The sequence below is a fragment of the Chelonia mydas genome, chromosome 4 (genome assembly GCF_015237465.2).
Source record: "Chelonia mydas isolate rCheMyd1 chromosome 4, rCheMyd1.pri.v2, whole genome shotgun sequence".
NCBI lineage: Eukaryota > Metazoa > Chordata > Testudines > Cheloniidae > Chelonia > Chelonia mydas.
Window position 1 is genome coordinate 58,273,554 of NC_057852.1, and position 18,774 is coordinate 58,292,327.

Consider the following 18,774-nt stretch of genomic DNA (forward strand, 5'->3'; position numbering starts at 1 on the left):
CAATAGCTCTGAGGTGTGAACTGCTCCGTTCATTTCAGTGGGTGCTAAACTCAGAAAACAATGATATTACTTTCAAAATAGCTCTGTTCAATTATTTCACTGTTCCAAGCATATAAGAAAGAGAGAAAATACTATATTATGAAGACCAACACACCAGGGCTTCCCAACATTTAGGAGGGAAGGACTCCCTGGGAGGGACTAGGGGGAAGAGGTGGGACATAGACAATGTATAAATTAAGATGTGTAGGCCTTTAAAACCACATGTCACAATTACAAGAGGGTGAGGGGGGTGATTGGTGTTATTTTCCTGAAGGGCAGCTCAGCTTTCAAATGTCTGAAAAACACTCCCTTAATGGAAGGGGTGGGGGCACTGACTCTTTAAGAAAGACACCACTTCTCCCAAAGGTTCATTAGACTCTGGAGTTAAATAAGTGTTAAAAAAAATCCAATAAAAATATACATTTTAAACAGCCTCCTTGAATGAAAATCAATCAATTTTCAGTCTCTTGTGATAGGACAATTTCATTAGTCCTTCAATCATCGAGTCTTTTGAAGGTATGCAAGACCTGAATGTAAAAAAGAATTATGTAGCCACCCCCTACTCTACTTTTTCTTTACAATATCCCCCCCACGCAAATATTTATCTTCACAATGTACAAAAAGTTTAAAGCGAAGAGTGAGAGAACAAGCCTTCCCCCTCACCCCTTTGTAAGAAACCATTACTCCCTTATATTACATCAGATTATCATTTTCAATAATAGTTTAATGCAAATTCTATCTATACACAGAGGACAAGGACAAATGGTCATAAGGTATTTTAGTAGAGAAGTTGCGAGACCTGGCCCTCAACTGACAACAGATGATAGCCATCTTACCAGCCTGTTTATGCGAACAAATTCTTCTGGGGTTTTGGCCCATGGTGGAAGTTCAACATCAGATACCACCGTTCCATCATCCATCACACCTAGATTGTAATTGTTGAGGTTGACAAACATCTCTGGGAGATAATAAAATTCAGGAATCAGCTCCTGTATACAAAGGAAAAACAACATCATGATATAAAGTCTAACATACAACACAGTTACATAAAGAATTAATGATGGGGGGCAGAGTGCAATACGGAGAACATTAAACACTCACAGGTAGAAATCCTCTCTCATTACTTTCCAAATCTGAAGAGGCTTTAAATGTTTGTGAAGCCCTGATCATGCTCTTAACACAATGGAAGGAGCATTTTTCAGGAAATATTTCACAATATATTTTGTTGACTAAAAAAACATATGTAAAATGTTTTTGGTTACAGGTTTATCTGACAAATATTCATAGACAATCTTTTAAAACCATTTAGGTGAGGAATAAATTAAGACCTCATGGTGCAAACAAATTTTGGCTGAAACCTGAGACAAAACAGCTCCTTTCAAGTTGCATACCAATCCCCATGTTTAAAAGAATAACTACTAAGTGTACAAAGGGTAATCATAACACTGCAGGCAAGCAGTGCCTGCTATAATTGTTATAATGTTGCAAAACAGTAATAATTAAGGCTACGATTCTGTCATGGATATTTTTTAGTAAAAGTCACGACGGATCACGGGCAATAAACAAAAATTAATGGAAGCCTGAGACCTGTACCTGATTTTTACTAAAAAATTCCCTGGAGAGGAGGCAGACGGGGGACAAAGAGTACTGCTGGGGCTTGCAGCTGCTCCAGCCCCACCAGCTGCTCCTGCAACAGGGACTGACTACTACTACTACAGCCCCAGAGCGGCTGAACCAACCCTGGCTGCTGCTCCTGTGGCAGCCCCGGGGCTGGCCGCTGGCCAGCTGTTCTGGCAGCCGCTGCTCCGAGGATGACAGCTGCTCCAGCCCTGCCCCAGAAGAAGTCCCAGAAAGTCATGGAATCTGTGACCTCTGTGACAGAATCATAGCCTTGGTAATAATCCCATTCACTCACACATACTGTCTGAAGCATTCACCATTTGGGCTGAAATTATCCATGTTTGGTCCCTGCTCAAAAGTAAATTTTCTGTAAAGTTTGAAATCTATGGAGTTATACCAGATTAAAACTAGAGTAATGCAGTAGTGGATCAGGCCCTCTATTTCTTTTTCCATTTCAAAATCCTGCTAACTCCAACCAAACAAAGGTGACAAGTCAAAAAGTCTGTTGTTGTTGTTGTTGTTGTTGTTAAGTATTCGACACTCCAGTACAACTCAGCTGGTGGTGGCAACATCTGCACCATTCAAGACAGATCCTGCAACGAACTCCATGCAGGCAGACCACTACACCCAGGGGGAGCACCTCTAAAGTCAAAGGTGCTCCCGTGGGAGTGAAGGGGTCTACCTGCATGGAGCTTGTTATAAGACTGAAACTAGAAGTTTTATCATTGTCTATATCTGCTCTGAGTGAGATTAGGACACAGTGATTAACACAGCAGTGGCCTGTCTACACTAGTGCTCTCACTAACAGAGCTGCAACAGTGGTTACAATAGCAGGAATTTTTCAGAAAAACAATCATGCACACACAGCTAATGAAGTTTGAATTTCTAAGCTTAATTGGAACAATTTTAGTATTAAGAGGCACTTTTTTTTTTTAAAAGGAAATTTAAAGCAGACAATAGAACATTAAGGGCCCAGTTAAACACATAATGTCAGGAAAAGTCAAATTTCAATAGTACGGTTACCTTATTGCAAATGCTAGAGTTTACTCCAGTAAAAAAAATTACCTCACCCACTTTGTCTCTCCAATATCCTGGGAGTAACATGGCTACAACAACACTGCAAACCTACTGCATATATGTAATATATATTTTTCCTTTTTAATTAAATGTGTAACTTAATATATTGTGGTCTATTCTATAATATATATTTACCGCATAATATGCAGGATGTATACAATGTGGTCTAGTTAATGTTGCTATTAGAACCATAACTAATTTTTTTATTTCCAGATTTTTGTAATTTGAACTGGGTGATGCAAACATTACATTTATTCAGAAAATGCCTATGTAGAAATTATGGGGTTTTTTTTGCCTTTGATGTATTTTAAAGCATTTTTTAAAAGGGGACATTAACATTCAGTCTTAGGAAACACAGCAAGTAAAGGTGATAATTGGATAGATTTAGAAAAAATTATGCTGCTAAATTGGAGAATTCCCTCCTCTGAATGGAACAGATCAATATTAGTAATTGCTTCAGGAAATTAATTTCACAGCAAGTGACTAGTGTAAAACTGGTATTCCGTGTAACAAGTGGAAACTGCATGCCACTTAACCAGCAGAAAAATAAAGGCTGTTCTGTTGGCTTTTATGTGCAGTGGACCCCTGTGTGTAGCTATGTCAGAGGCCCAAGTAGATCAGATTTGAAATCCAGTCTTGACATGGGTCAATGGATCAGTGGTCTCCCAGATACCCCCTCAGGGCTAGCTATGGCAGAGCAGCTTTCCAAACAGCTGAGTGAAATAGGGAGGTCATCAGATTGTGGACAAGGTCAGTCTGAAGTAGCAGAGCAAAGACAGGAAAGATCTAGCAGGAATTGAGCTATTATCACCTCCATCCTTGTGTGAAACACTGCATGACTTTGAATTGTACATATTTTTGTTTACAGTCACCTTAATTAACTAAGCAGGGTAAAAATGAGCTTGTATACCAAATGCCTGACAAGTACCTGATAAGAAGAAGTTTGAAACCAGTTAATTGGACAAATAAGGAAGGGAGTTGTAGCAAAGTTAAATGAAAGAGGTCTAATACCAAAGTTTCATCAAGTTCATCATTTTACATCTCACATAAAGAAAGAAAGGCTACTATTAATTCAATAGCAGAGAAATACATCAACTTACACCGCAAATATTAGCACATAGTATGATGCTAAATATTTTAAACATAAGCTCATCACATATGTGACTGATGACTTTTTAAATATATAAAAACACAACTACTCATTTGGTTCTGCAAGATCAGAAAACATTTGGCTTTGTAGAATACACATGGCTTTCATTAAATTATGCAGAAATATGCTATGCTGAAAGGTAGCAACTTAAAAACAATCAGTTACTTCTGTTAATTTCCCCCAATTAAAAAACCTTTTATATAAATGATTTCATAACTTCAATTACTAGTTTTCAGGAAGATCTCTACAGTACCAAAGTAAAGCTGTTTTTCTTTATAACAAGCAAAGGCCTCTCTTAAATATCAGGGGCCTGATTTTGTTGCCCTAACCAACTGGTGTCATTTACACAAAGGCAAAGTGAGTGCAAAGTAGCTGTAAACTACCATTCTGATTTGGTAGTACTTTATACCCGCTTCACTGTCACTTTGCACTGGTGTAAAGGAGTACACACAATGCAGGGCAACAGAGAATCTGGCATCTTTGCACCTAAAGATAATTTCAACTGAGGCATGTTAACGGACAATACTCAAAGATTACATCCTTATCACGCTTACAAATTTTTACACTTCTGATGATGGCCTCTTTAGCAAGGTCAGTACTTTAAAATAGGTTTCAGAGTAGCAGCCCTGTTAGTCTGTATTCACAAAAAGAAAAGGAGTACTTGTGGCACATTAGAGACTAACCAATTTATTTGAGCATGAGCTTTTGTGAGCTACAGCTCACTTCATCAGATGCATTCAGTGGAAAATACAGTGAGGAGATTTATATACACACAGAACATGAAAAAATGGGTGTTTATCATGCACACTGTAAGGAGAGTGATCACTTAAGATGAGCTATTACCTGACGGACGACCCATCGCTCTCACAAATCTTGGGAGACATGCCAGTCCTTGCCTACAGACAGTCCCCCAACCTGAAGCAAATACTCACCAGCAACCACCCACCACACAACAGAACCACTAATCCAGGAACCTATCCTTGCAACAAAGCCCGTTGCCAACTGTGTCCACATATCTATTCAGGGGACACCATCACAGGGCCTAATAACATCAGCCACACTATCAGAGGCTCGTTCACCTGCGCATCTACCAAGGAGATATATGCCATCATGTGCCAGCAATGCCCCTCTGCCATGTACATTGGACAGTCTCTACGTAAAAGAATAAATGGACACTAATCAGATGTCAAGAATTATAACATTCATAAACCAGTTGGAGAACACTTCAATCTCTCTGGTCACTCGATTTCTGACCTAAAAGTGGCAATTCTTCAACAAAAAGACTTCAAAAACAGAATCCAATGAGACACTGCTGAATTGGAATTAATTTGCAAATTGGATACAATTAACTTAGGCTTGAATAGAGACTGGGAGTGGATGTGTCATTACACAAAGTAAAACTATTTCCCCACGTTTATCTCCCCCGCCCCCGCTGTTCCTCAGACATTCTTACTGCTGGAAATGGCCCATCTTGATTATCACTACACAGGGTTTTCTCCCCCCCGCCCCACTCTCCTGCTGGTAATAGCTCATCTTAAGTGATCACTCTCCTTACAGTGTGCATGATAAACACCCATTTTTTCATGTTCTGCGTGTATATAAATCTCCTCACTGTATTTTCCACTGAATGCATTCGATGAAGTGAGCTGTAGCTCACAAAAGCTTATGCTCAAATAAATTGGTTAGTCTCTAAGGTGCCACAAGTCCTCCTTTTCTTTTTACTTTAAAATAATGGCATTGTTTGTGCTGCTACTAGAAGCCTATTCTGGAGGACTTCTTACTTGGCCATAAATGCTTACTTCTGACTGAAAATAAGTTCAAAAACATTGTTTATGCTACATTTATTTTTTCTTAAAAGGATCATAGCATGTGCACAGTATTGCCCGATCCTGCAATCACTTACTCATGTGAGTAGTTCTACTGACAACAATGGGACCACTCATGGGATCGAAGTTAGCATACACCTACGTGTGATAGAGACCTAAATTTGGTTCACCTCCCCACCCAGAGTTTCACACCAAATGGGCAACTTCCACACTAAACTGTAACAGCATTTTATTTATCTATTGAATGAAAATTACTATAGAGTTGTTTGATGCTTCTTTTGTTTGTAAGATTTCACAGGAGACTGCAAAATTGTCTGATTATTTTCATGTGGTAGTCCTAAATATTCATCTTGAAAATCACTTCAAGCATTTTCTTTATTAAAATACTTTCAGGGATTAGAAACAGGAATAAAACAGTGAAATCATTTTTAATGAAAATCAATTCTACAGGGTAAATTTTGTTATTCTTACATTCAGTCTCTACGTAAAAGAATAAATGGACACAAATCAGATGTCAAGAATTATAACATTCAAAAACCAGTTGGAGAACACTTCAGTCTCTTTGGTCACTTGATTACAGACCCAAAAGTTGCATTTCTTCAACAAAAAAACTTCAAAAACAGACTCCAAGGAGAGACTGCTGAATTGAAATTAATTTGCAAACTGGATACAATTAACTTAGGCTTGAATAGAGACTGGGAGTGGATGGGTCATTACACAAAGTAAAACTATTTCCCCATGTTTATTCCTCCACACCCCCCGCACTGTTCCGCAGATGTTCTTGTCAACTGCTGGAAATGGCCCACCTTGATTATCACTACAAAAGGTTTTTTCCCCTGGCTCTCCTGCTGGTAATAGCTCACCTTAAGTGATCACTCTCCTTACAGTGTGTATGGTAACACCCATTGTTTCATGTTCTCTATGTATATAAATCTCCCCACTGTATTTTCCACTGAACGCATCCGATGAAGTGAGCTGTAGCTCACGAAAGCTTATGCTCAAATAAATTGGTTAGTCTCTAAGGTGCCACAAATACTACTTTTATTTTTACATTCAGTAGTGTCTCATTCCTTTTTTACTGCTTTTGACATCAATGAACTACTGAGAGAGTCAGGTGTTACTCAATATGAGTAAGGTGATAGAATCTAGCACATAGTATTTAAATAGGCCTTTCCATGATAGACTTCAGATGTTAGGGCTTACTGTGTCAGGAATTTCAATTTCAATGATTTCCTAATTCCATATATGTTGGAATGCAACCTATTTTAACAACTGTCTTTTCCCAAATGGACAACACTGATTTCTAAGGAAACTTGCTTTTTTAATTTTGTTATTATGAAGCAGCATCGATGAGGATTATTAGCTGAGCACTGGGAATTGTTTTTAACATATGCTACAGAGCACAGAAAGACACACAGAATGCAATCTGTTACATCTTATAGAAGCCCTGTTTTATTTTGTCCTTGATTTCTAGATGATAAGAGTAGTGTATTTTGAAAGAGAAACAGATGAACTGTAGAGGTATTTAGAATCAGTGAGTCAAATCCCCAGCCAAAAAACATTTTAGAAGAGATCAAATTTGTGACCTAAACTATTTCACAGTCCCTTTAAGCAATATTAAAGGTCTTACTATCGCCAGCCAAAAATGCACTAATAAAAGCTACAAAATGCACACTAGAAGTCCAGTCCAGCACTCTCATTGCCATGATTTGTTTCCTTTGCTACAGGACCTAAATGGTGCAGTTGGTACAATTGGTTAAAATACCACTTTAGAAGCTTTACATATAATGTCTGTTTCTTCTATATCAATTGGCCATATCAATTAGTCTCTAAGTACCCACAGTATCATATCTTTTCTGTTACATATCTACAGAAATGTAGAGCTGGAAGGGATCTCAAGAGGTCATCTAGTCCATCCCTTCACACAGAAGCAGGAACAAGTAGGCCTAAACGAATGGTTCTCAGCCTTTCCAGGCTGAATTGTCTGATTTCTCAGGCTGATTTGTCCACAAGTTTCACCTCACTTAAAAACTACTTGCTTACAAAATCAGACCCAAAAATACAAAAGTGTCGCAGCACACTATTACTGAAAATTGCTTACTTTCTCATTTTTACCATATAATTGCCAAATAAATCAACTGGAATAGAAATACTGTACTTACATTTTAGTGTGATACTTGAGCCTATTTTTCACTTGTGAGCTTTGTCTGAAGCCTGAGCCCCAAGTGGCAGGATTGAAGCATGTAGCTTAGCTTTGTGGGGCCCCCTCTGGCATGGGGCCCCAGGCAATTGCCTTGCTTGCCACCCCTTAATGCCAGCCTGCACTTGTGATCCCCCTAAACGCATCCCGTGACCCCCATGAGGGCTGCAACCCCCTGGTTGAGAAACACTGATCTAGATGAGTTGAGTACTCCCTGGAGACCTTTGCGTACCCCCAGGAGTATGTGTACCCATGGCTGAGAACCACTGACCTAGACCATCCCTGACAGGTGTTTGTCTAACCTGTTCTTAAAATCCTCAGTGATGTGGACTCCACAGCCTCCCTTGGAAGCCTATTCCAGAGCTTAACAACCCTTATAGTTAGAAAGTTTTTTGTAGTATCTAACCTGCAGATTAAGGCCATTACTTTTTGTCCTACCTTCAATGGACATGGAGAACAATTATTGATCACTGTTTTCTTTATAGCAGCTCTTAAAATACTTGAACACTGTTATCAGGTCACCCCTTAGTCTTCTTTTCTCAGGACTACCAGGTTTTTTTTTAAACCTTTTCTTCATAGCTGAGGTGTTCTAAACTTTTTTCATTATTGTGACTCTCCTCTATACTCTCTCCAATTTCTTAATGTGTGGCACACAGAGCTGGACACAGCACTCCAGGAGAGGCCTCACCAGTGCTGAGTGCAGAGGAACAATTACCTCCTGTTTTTTACATATGACACTTCTGTTAATATACCCCAGAATGATATAAGCCTTTTTCATAACTGCGTCACGCTGCTGACTCATATTCAGTTTGTGATCCAGTATAACCCCCAGATCCTTTTCAGCAGTACTACTGCCTAGCCAGTTATTCCCCATTTTATGTTTTTCTTCCAAAGCGTAATACTTTGCACTTGTCTTTATTGAATTTCATTTTGTTGATTTCAGACCAATTCTCTCCAATTTGCCAAAGTTGTTTTGAATTCTAATCCTTTCCTTCAAAATGTTTGGGACTCCTCCCAAGTTTGGCATCATTTTCAAATTTTATAAAGACATTCTCCAGTCCATTATCCAAGTCATTAATGAAAATATTGATTAGTACAAGACCCAGAACAGACCCCTGCAGAATCCAACTAAGTATGTCCTCCCAGTTGGACAGAAAACCATTAACTACTACTTTTTGAGTATGGTTTTCCAACCAGTTGTGCTTCGAAGTTATGGTAATTTAATCTAAACCATATTTCCCTAGTTTGCTTATAAGAATGTCATGTTTCACTGTGTCAAAAGTTTTACTAAAATCAAGATATATTGTATCTTGCCCCATCTCCTAGGTAGTAAACCAGTCCATAAAGGAAATTAGGTTGGTCTGGCATGATTTGTTCTTGTCAAATCCATGTTGGCTGTTACTTATTATCCTATTATCTCTTAGGTGCTTATAAACTTATTAAATAATTTGTTCTTGTACCTTTCCAGGTATCAAAGTTAGGCTGATTGTTCTATAATTCTCCTTGTTTCCCTTTTTAAAAACAAGTATTATGTTTTCCCTTCTTCAGTACTCTGGAACCTTACCCATCCTCCATGATTTCTCAAAGATAATCACTAATGGTTTTGAGATTGCTTCAGCTAGTTCCTTAAGCATCCTATCGTGCACTTCATCAGGTCCTGCTGACCTGAATATATCTAACTTACATAAATATTATTTAACCTCTTCTTTCCCTGTTCTGGCTTGTGTTCCTTCCCCCTTTTCATTAATATTGTGTTAAATATCTGGTCATAATTTATCTTTTTAGAGAAGACTGGAGCAAAATAGGCATAAAATAACTCAGCCTTCTTGATGCTATCTGTTATTAATTCTCCTCCCCTGCTAAGTAGTGGACCTACACTTTCATTCATCTTTCTCTTACTCCTAATATATTTATAGAACCTCTTTGTATTGCCTTTTATTTCCCTTGCTAGGTGTAACTCATTTTGTGTCTTAGCCTTTTTCGTTTTGTACACATATGCTTGTGCTATTCTTTTGTCTTCAGCTATTTGCCCATGTTTCCACTTTCTATAGGATTCTTTTTTGATTTTCAGACTATTAAAGAGCTCCTGAAGGAGCCATATTGGCCTCTCACTATTCTTCCTATATTTCCTTTGCATTGGGATAGTTTGCTGTTGTGCCCTTAACATATGTTATTTCTCTCAACAAATTGCACTAAATTCTCTCCCTCCCCGCCCCCCCACCCAAAATTCTCATCAGGTTTCCATTCAAGGTCTTAATTTAATTAACAAAGTAATTAGCTTTATCACCGGATTGTCATCCTGTTGAAATTCTCTTTTATGTAGTGGGATTCTTTTTCTGGATATTTGTTAGTTTAAACAAATTATATATTAACATATTAATTATGTTAATGAAAATTATACAAAACCAAAATGTATACAAAGGTACTATATGTATTTTGATAAATGGTTTGCTATGCTTTTAATAAGAACTGGATGAAAATTTCCATTCAACACTGATGTACTTAAGAGGTGATTACTTAGCAGTTAAACACTGCTAGCCAACACCAGTTATATGAGTATGCAAATATTTTACTCTATTCTGTAGGATTTACTGAGGATGCATGAGAAAATTATGCAGTGCTAATCCCTTACTAGGCAAAAATACAAAAACAGGTTGAATATATAATTTCAGCCCTTTTCCCCATGTCATTTTAAAAGTGGACTAAATTAGATTTTGAAAATAATTAGTGATGAGAAAATAAATTTGGTAGCCTTGTCACTTCTAGACTACGAAGCTTCTTATTCGCAGAGAGTCCAAAGAATACCAGAAGGGCAATGTACATGAACATGAAAATTTTAGGGATTAAAATCCATGGACAAACTGCAGATAAAATGATTAAACTACAAGTGAAATCAGATATTTATGTGCTTAATAGGGGAGAGGGAAGATTAAATGGTGAATCTTGCTAAAGGAGTTGCCTCTCCCAGTGGCTTGAAGTGCGGCCTACATCACAGATGAGTGTGTAACTAGCAGTCAGTTGTACCCTAACAGCTTTATCTGACCCAAATAAAAAAATGAAAGAACTGTTACAAATAATATGTGAGTAACAAGATCTCTTTTGGAAAGTATCATTTAGCAACAATTATTCATATAGAAGTGACTTAAAAGCAACATTTCCTGGTACTCCCATCTCCTCATACATCCTCTAAGATCTCAACAACCATCTGAGGTCTCAGCAATCAGACCATCCTCGGAACAGTTGAAAGGACTTGGAACTTGCATGAGGAAATCCAGATGAACATAGGCTATCATATCCAGAAATCTAGGATAAGGGCAATGAGGCATTATAAGGATGTCTTAAGTTCTGAATAGCTTAATTTTTCATGCATATATGGGATCAAGCAAAAGGATGCAGCAGGTCTCGGAGCACCATCCAGTCCCAACACAACACATTAATGTAGAAATCAAAGGCCCAAATGCAAAACCAAGGACACTTCTCTGATAGTGTCTGTGTGCATTCAGTATAAACTAATTAATTTACTGTTCATGTCTAACACCTCCTGACTGAAATGCCAGAAAACGCTAATTTTTAGGGAGTGACTGAGACTGTAGGTTGTTTTTACCTCTGAGGCATATCACCAACGGCACTACCAAGACCTTGGCAGAGCTTCTTGGGGCTGAGCAAAAGCCAAGATGAAACAATGGAAGAACTTAAAGAACTTAACTTTTGACCCAGACAAAAGTTCAGAATGCATAGTATGCTACCTCAGTAATTTTAATACAGTGGGCTAGACAGGTTTCTTCAAGTTTTCAGAGCAAGTGATCTCCTTCCAAGCTACAAAATGAACTCCAAGATTAACCTTAACCATGAATGAGAAAAAATTTGTAATCATAATCATAACAGAATAGCATCTAATTATGAAGTTTTGAAAAGTAAATTTTGATGAGAAAGGAAGCCCCAAATCATTAAAATACGAACAATTCATTGTAATGGATAAGGTTGTTTTGCTACTGGAAGATGTTCCCCATGATTCTGAAAGCAAAAAATACACAACCTACAATTATTTTAAAATCAGCAGCAGCTTGTGATACAAAGATATGATGACAAAAGCAGAATAAGAACTTTAAAGACTTCTGCAACTAAAGATGAGTGGCACTCCTTTAGAGACAGAAACTAAGCGGACATTGGCTATCTAGAGAAATTAAGTTGCAGGATCTTGTTCCAGGACAGGTTGTCTTGCAGTAGCCCAGGCAGTGTTGCCAAGTGAACAGCATGTTGGATGAAGGGGTTATTAATCCATCTCTTTCCCCTTTGTGGATTATCTAAAGATCATCCCACACCAGATAAATTCTAATGGTTCCCAAATGGTTCTTCAGCTCCCTCATAGCACAAAACAAGAACAAACAAAGCCGAGTTTCCTTCCTGCACGTGGAAAGACCAACTTCTACATTTTCTTATAGATGTGTCTCCCTGTTGTGCATAAACAGAATATATTTTATTCTGCCTCTAGAGAAGAGTTCAGCTCATTTAGGTGCCCAAGGATGTCAGTAAATTAGATTAAGCCTGCCACCCAAGATGAATTATTAAAGGTCTCAGCAAGTAGATATTGGATTGTGATGTGGAAGGCTTCATATTTTCAGCAGAGAGCATTTCAGACACTCTAGATAATATGGTTTTGAATCTGTGTAAAACCATTTTTTTTTTTTTCTGAGCCACCACTGGAGCAATGTTCCATTGTCCTTTTCATGAAAAAAAAAAAATACAGTCATTTTATATAGAACTTTTCACCCCTAGATCGCTAAGCACTCTAAAGGAAGTATCACTATCCTCTTTGTACAATTGGGGAAACTGAGGCACTGTGCGGTTAAAAGCAGTTTGCTCAATGGTAACACAGATGTCAATAGTAATAGCAGAGCTGTGAATAATAAACCTTGGTCTTCTGGCTTCCGGTATAGCGCCCAGCAGAACCAAACATAGCGGCTATTATCTTGGTCATTATCAGGGAATTAACTCATTACCTCCAAAGCTAAGCCATGAGCTTCTATAGCTTAAGATAAAGGGTTATGCCCCCTAGTTGGCAGCTGTAACGGACTGAGGGTTTGCCTACCCTTACAGTGCTGCAGTGGCCCAGCTGCACGGCTGTAGCGCTTAGTGAAGACGCTAACTACGCCGATGGGAGAGCTTCTCCCATTGACATAGTGATGTCTACACTGGGGGTTAGGTGGATATAACTATTGTCACTCAGGATTTTCTAACCCCTGAGCGACATAGTTATACTGGCATAAATTGGTACTGTAAACCAAGCCTTATTCTCTGCAGAACAAGCACAGAGAGAGAGAGACATAACACACACTGAACATAGGGTTATACAAATTCTAGCAATTACTGACTACCATCATGGAAGTCTCGGTAGTGTCCATGGAGCTTCGTTATTATAACCAACACATCCAGTGTTTTAGTTTGGTGACATATTTTCTATGTGTTTGGCTACTTGCACTTTGTCTACCACAATAATGATTTTTGACCTATACTGTTTTGCATACATGTAGGCACATATACAGGTGCCAATTTCATACTATTATTTGCAGAGGCTCTAGCAGCTTGCTGAGCATGCACACATCTTCTACCAGCTGTGGTCCTCAAGTTACAGCAACATGGTTGTCTTAAATGGGTGTGCCATTCCAGGACTACTGTACAGACTTTTTCTTTCAAAATGTACATTTTTTCACAGTCTCCAAAGACCTATAGTTTGAGAAACCCTACCCCGGAGGTTCTTAATTGCAGGATCCTTGAAAGTTCTCACTCCATTATTTCAAGTATGACTATAGTTATAAAACTTCACCTGCTCATGGTCAGAGTTAGAAGTTTTGAGAGAAAGAGTCACAACGTATTTTTTTGGTCTGGACAGGGGTCCCTAACTTTGAAAATTTGACAAACTCTGCCATAAGGTACCACAACAGACTCAGTGTGACAATGAACTGCAGATTTGCTGATGTCATTTGAACAGACATGACACTTTCACTTGCGGAGAGGCTGATGAACTGGAGGTCAGAAGCAAGAAGATGTCTTTGCAAACTAGGCACTTTTTCTATTTGGCTAATAAAACTTGCAGGATCTTAGGATTCTTCAGCAACTTAGCGGAGGTTCAAGTTTCTTTACTATTCTGAAAACTCACATCAAAGTTGGGGATTCAAGTATGCACTCTTTCTCACCCTCCCTCCCCAAATCTTGTATTAGAAAGAAATTTTAACAGATAAAAACTAAGTGGAGGGCTAAGGCCTGGGGCCATACTGTAAATTTCCAATGGTTATACATTAAATAATTTTATTTTTAACTCCAAAATCTTATTTATAGTAAAATCATATTAATTTTCAGCCTCCTCCTATGCTTCCTGATCTATTGAAATAGTCTGTTGCCCACCAGGGACACTCCTGACTGGCTGAAAAATCGTAAGTTTTAAATGTCAGTTAGGCCTTGTGCCCCCTCCAAAAGTGTATCCATTTTCCAGTAGCAATTTATCTTGTGTAGCTCATCCTTAAGAGCCTGAGGCAGTCCACACCAGTTACAGCAGACAATGAGTAGTATTTTGCTAAAGCACAGAGGCACTTTACCCATGAACGCCAGGTTCAGAGTAACAGTGACTCAAACTATGCAATGCTCATGAGTTTAGCCTTGCAGCTAGCTCACCAAGAAAGCATTTCCGTTCATGAGCATTAAGCTACTAAATGTTTGCTGCCACCAGCCTGATTCAGGATAATGATGAAGGATGAGTGAATCTCCTTCATATGATTCACAAAATACTCCAACACCAGTTATGAATTCAGACACCCATTGCCAGCATAATCTTGCTTTCCCTTACAATGCTAATATGATAGGACACAAAAGATACAAGACTGGCTTCCATTTCAAACAACACCCCCCTACCAGGGACATTGGAGTAGGAGAGGCAGTTCAATCTGCCCACAAAGACGTTGGATTTCCCAAATTTTATACATGAATATAAAATACATGGTGTTTTTATATATTTTCCCTGTAGTACTCCACAACATGCATGCTGGTCACCAAAGCTTAGGGGTCAGCTAACAGAATGTCTCATAACTCCATGATTCCATGCAATAAATCAAATGCTCATCCAGAAAACCAATTTAAAGAAAGTGCATTGGGGATGTAGCTGTTAGAGCTATATATTTTTAAATACATTTCTTCTGATTTATCAGGGAGGTAGCGGGAGAGAGGTATAAAGGGAAAAAAGATGGAAGCTTCCTGATGCTAGCTATTTCCAAGTGGCACTGGAGTTGGATTATCTTATTCCAGCTTGCTCACTTGTGTGTTCTCTCTCTCTCTCTCTCTCTCTCTCTCTCACACACACACACACACACACACACACACACACACACACAGAGAGTCTTAAAATTCAGGAGAAATATTCTTTTTAAAATATCAGGAAAATCAAAGGAGAATGTATCTTTCAAAATACCACAAAGCACTATGCAGTATTTATGGTGCATAATAATTAATGATGATTATTATTTGTATTGTGGTGGCTCTAGGAGCCCCAGTCATGGATCAGGATTCCATTTTGCCAGGTGCTGTACAAAAACAGAACAAAAAGAGTGCCCCTGCTTCAAAGAGCTTGCAGTCTAATCCTATTGTGGAGTACCAGTAAAACCAAATTCGTGAGTGTTTTATAAATACGTATAAAGCAATGTGGTTTAAAAAGTAATTAATAAAGATTCATATTATCTTTCAGTCTTCAACTATTAGAATTCAGTGTTGTACAATGTATAAAACTGAGGATGATTGGTCAGTCTAATTATCCCTTTCACTCTTCAGAGGTAATTGCAGACCAACCACTGATTATCAAACAGACTGAAGTCATGATATATTATGAATTTTCAAGATATATCGATTTATAGCTATAGTGTAGTTACAGAAACAAAAGATGACAAATCTTTTCATACACATAGGTGTGTATTCATTCATTTGTAGAAGAAACACAGTTACAGGCATGCCTCAGAAAAGGTAACCTGAACATTCACAAACCTACTGTATTTGACATTGCATTGTGCAACTTAATGCAATCTCAGATCAAGAACATTTTCCATCTTAAAGATTGCAGAACTATCCTTATTTGCTATTTTATACAGCAGCTCAAAATTATCTGCACTGACAGTCTAAGTGTAGTTAACAGAGTCAAAGTTCATGTCTGTCCAATACTTTAAATGTAGTTTTACAAAATTAAGTATGCTTTTTATTCATCAGAACAGAATACTAGGCTCTGGATAAAAAACATACGTTTCTCATTTTTAGAAGCATCAGTGCTGAACTGATAAGTAAATAACGACAGAGCAGCTTGGCATTTGCAATTTGCACTTTCTTCCAATTTACCAACTAAGTATGAATTTGCATTGCTTAAAGCTATAGGTAGGAAAGAGCTAGGTAACAAGGTTTAATGCAATGCATCACCTCTTGAAATCAAAATTTGAAAGGTTCAGCCAAAGGTTATACTGCAATTCACGATTAGTCTGATGCTTTGATCACAAATCCCAAGGCTTTCATGGCACAATGACAAGGATTGGTTGTGACCACACATATGCTTTAGCTTTCTTTATTGAAGTGTGATACCAACTGACACAAATTGCACCAAAGCTAGCCCATATGATTCTTTTGGGTAACTTCCAATGCCTCCAAACAAGATACTCTGCCTACCAAATTACATAAGGGCAACAGATAAAAATAGTTCAATGCCAATGAATTATTTGTATTTATTTTCATAAGGAAGCCAACATAATTCCCTCTCTCAACTTTCTACTCAAAGGCTCTAAATGTTCAGTAACTTCTCAACCAGGAAGAAGAGTAAACCCCTTTTACTTTTTTGTTCTCTGTTTCAATATCTCCTGTTGAAGCTGTTCCACTTTGTATAAATGCTCACATATTCAATGGAACAAGGTCTTGCAGTTGGGGGGTCTCACATCCCAGGTGAGAGTCCCAACCAGAGGGCTATAGAATCAGTCAGTCAGTCACTCACTCTCTCTTTCTCAATGAGTGATTATTCATTCAAAGTGGAACAGCTTCAACACCAAAGACGGAGACACTCTACCTTCCTGCCTGAGGATACCTCATAGCCCAATGGTTAAGGCACTGTCCTGGAAGGCAGAAGAACTGTGTTTGAGTCCATGCTCTATATCAGGCAGAGTGGGGACTTGAACCTGTCTCCCCCACATCCTGGGTGAGTGCTCAGACCACTGGGCTATTGTGTAAAAGACCTCCTCCTCCTCCTCCACAGTTTTTTGTGAGAAATGACTGACCTGGTTAAGATGCCTATCTTCAGGAGAGGAGTCCCCAGGGGAGAGAAGTGCCTCTGCAACTAACTTCCTCCCATTAGGCCCCACCCATACCTATTGGCTGGGATAGGTGTCAGGTTCCTTCCCCACTCTGAACTCTAGGATACAGATGTGGGAACCTGCATGAAAGACCCCCTAAGCTTATTCTTACCAGCTTAGGTTAAAAACTTCCTCAAGGTACAAACTTTGCCTTGTCCTTGAACCGTATGCTGCCACCACAAAGCGTTTTAAACAAAGAACAGGGAAAGAGCCCATTTGGAGAAGTCTTCCCCCAAAATATCCCCCCCCAAGCCCTAAACCCCCTTTCCTGGGGAAGGCTTGATAAGAATCCTCACCAATTTGTACAGGTAAACACAGACCCAAACCCTTGGATCTTAAGAACAATGAAAAAAGCAATCAGGTTCTTAAATGAAGAATTTTAATTAAAGAAAAGGTAAAAGAATCACCTCTGTAAAATCAGGATGATAAATACCTTACAGGGTAATCAGATTCAAAACACAGAGAATCCCTCTAGGCAAAATCTTAAGTTACAAAAAGACACAAAAACAGGAATATACATTCCATCCAGCACCGCTTATTTTACCAGCCATTAAACAACAGGAAATCTAACGCATTTCTAACTAGATCACTTACTACCTTATCATGTTGGCTTTTGTGAATCCTATTCCCATGCATTGTATAAGGAGCTTGGGTGCCTACCTCCAGATTGCGGATTCCACTAGGCAGCAGGTCACCTAAAAGTTTAGCATGGCAATGCTGACTCTAGGTCTCTTTTATGGATCCAGTCTTTAGCAGCTGTTCCCACACCAGGGCCTACTACCGAGACTACCGCTTTTCTGAAATTCACCTGTTCAAATGAGCTCTAGCTGGCCTTTAGAAGGACTTTTCAGGTTAGGACTCTTGCCCCACAGCCTCAGAAGAAAGGCAATTTACCCATCACAGGTGGGGCTGTGCCCATCTCACAATAAAGGGGCCAGATACCCTGTGACAAGTGCACAAGAAACTTTTAAATCTAAAGGGGAAATATGATGAATATTCCAGATGAAGTCTGGGCTTAGTCTTTGACTTTGGTTAGAATCTCACACACAAAATAGTGAAAGTAATGACTGCCTGAAAAAAAAGTTATATATTTTTAATAATGAAGTGATATAAGATATTCCCCTTAATTGCAGAGATTTTTTGCTCCACCCCAATCCTATATCTTTTTCTGTGATCACAGTCACAGTAATAATACTTAATACACATATACAAATATTTCCATTTCAATGTGTTTCAGATAATTTAATCAGCCTTGTGAAAAAGATATCATTCCCATTTTATATATGTAGAAGCTGAGGCAGAAAGGGTGAAGAATTTGTTCGTTAGACTGAATACAGTAAAAAACAAGCTTCACAAAACAATCTTACCCACAGTGAAACGTAGCCTACATAAAGGAAGAGCACTTAAATTACTGTAATATATTTAAATGTGCACAAGCCAGTCATATTAAGTGCCCTGGGGCATCATTTATAATTTGGGAAAAAGTTTTTTGTATGC

General features: G+C 38.5%; 1 protein-coding gene across 9 annotated transcripts in view; it reads right to left on the bottom strand.

Moving 5' to 3' along the window:
• Nucleotides 1–18,774, bottom strand: part of LRBA (LPS responsive beige-like anchor protein) — a 549,006-nt gene that overhangs the window by 131,747 nt on the left and 398,485 nt on the right. For all 9 annotated transcript variants that reach the window (XM_043545801.1, XM_043545802.1, XM_037897376.2 and 6 more), the window contains exon 47: nt 876–1,028. In XM_043545801.1, coding sequence (XP_043401736.1) covers nt 876–1,028 — 153 coding nt within the window. The remainder of the gene's footprint in view (nt 1–875; nt 1,029–18,774) is intronic.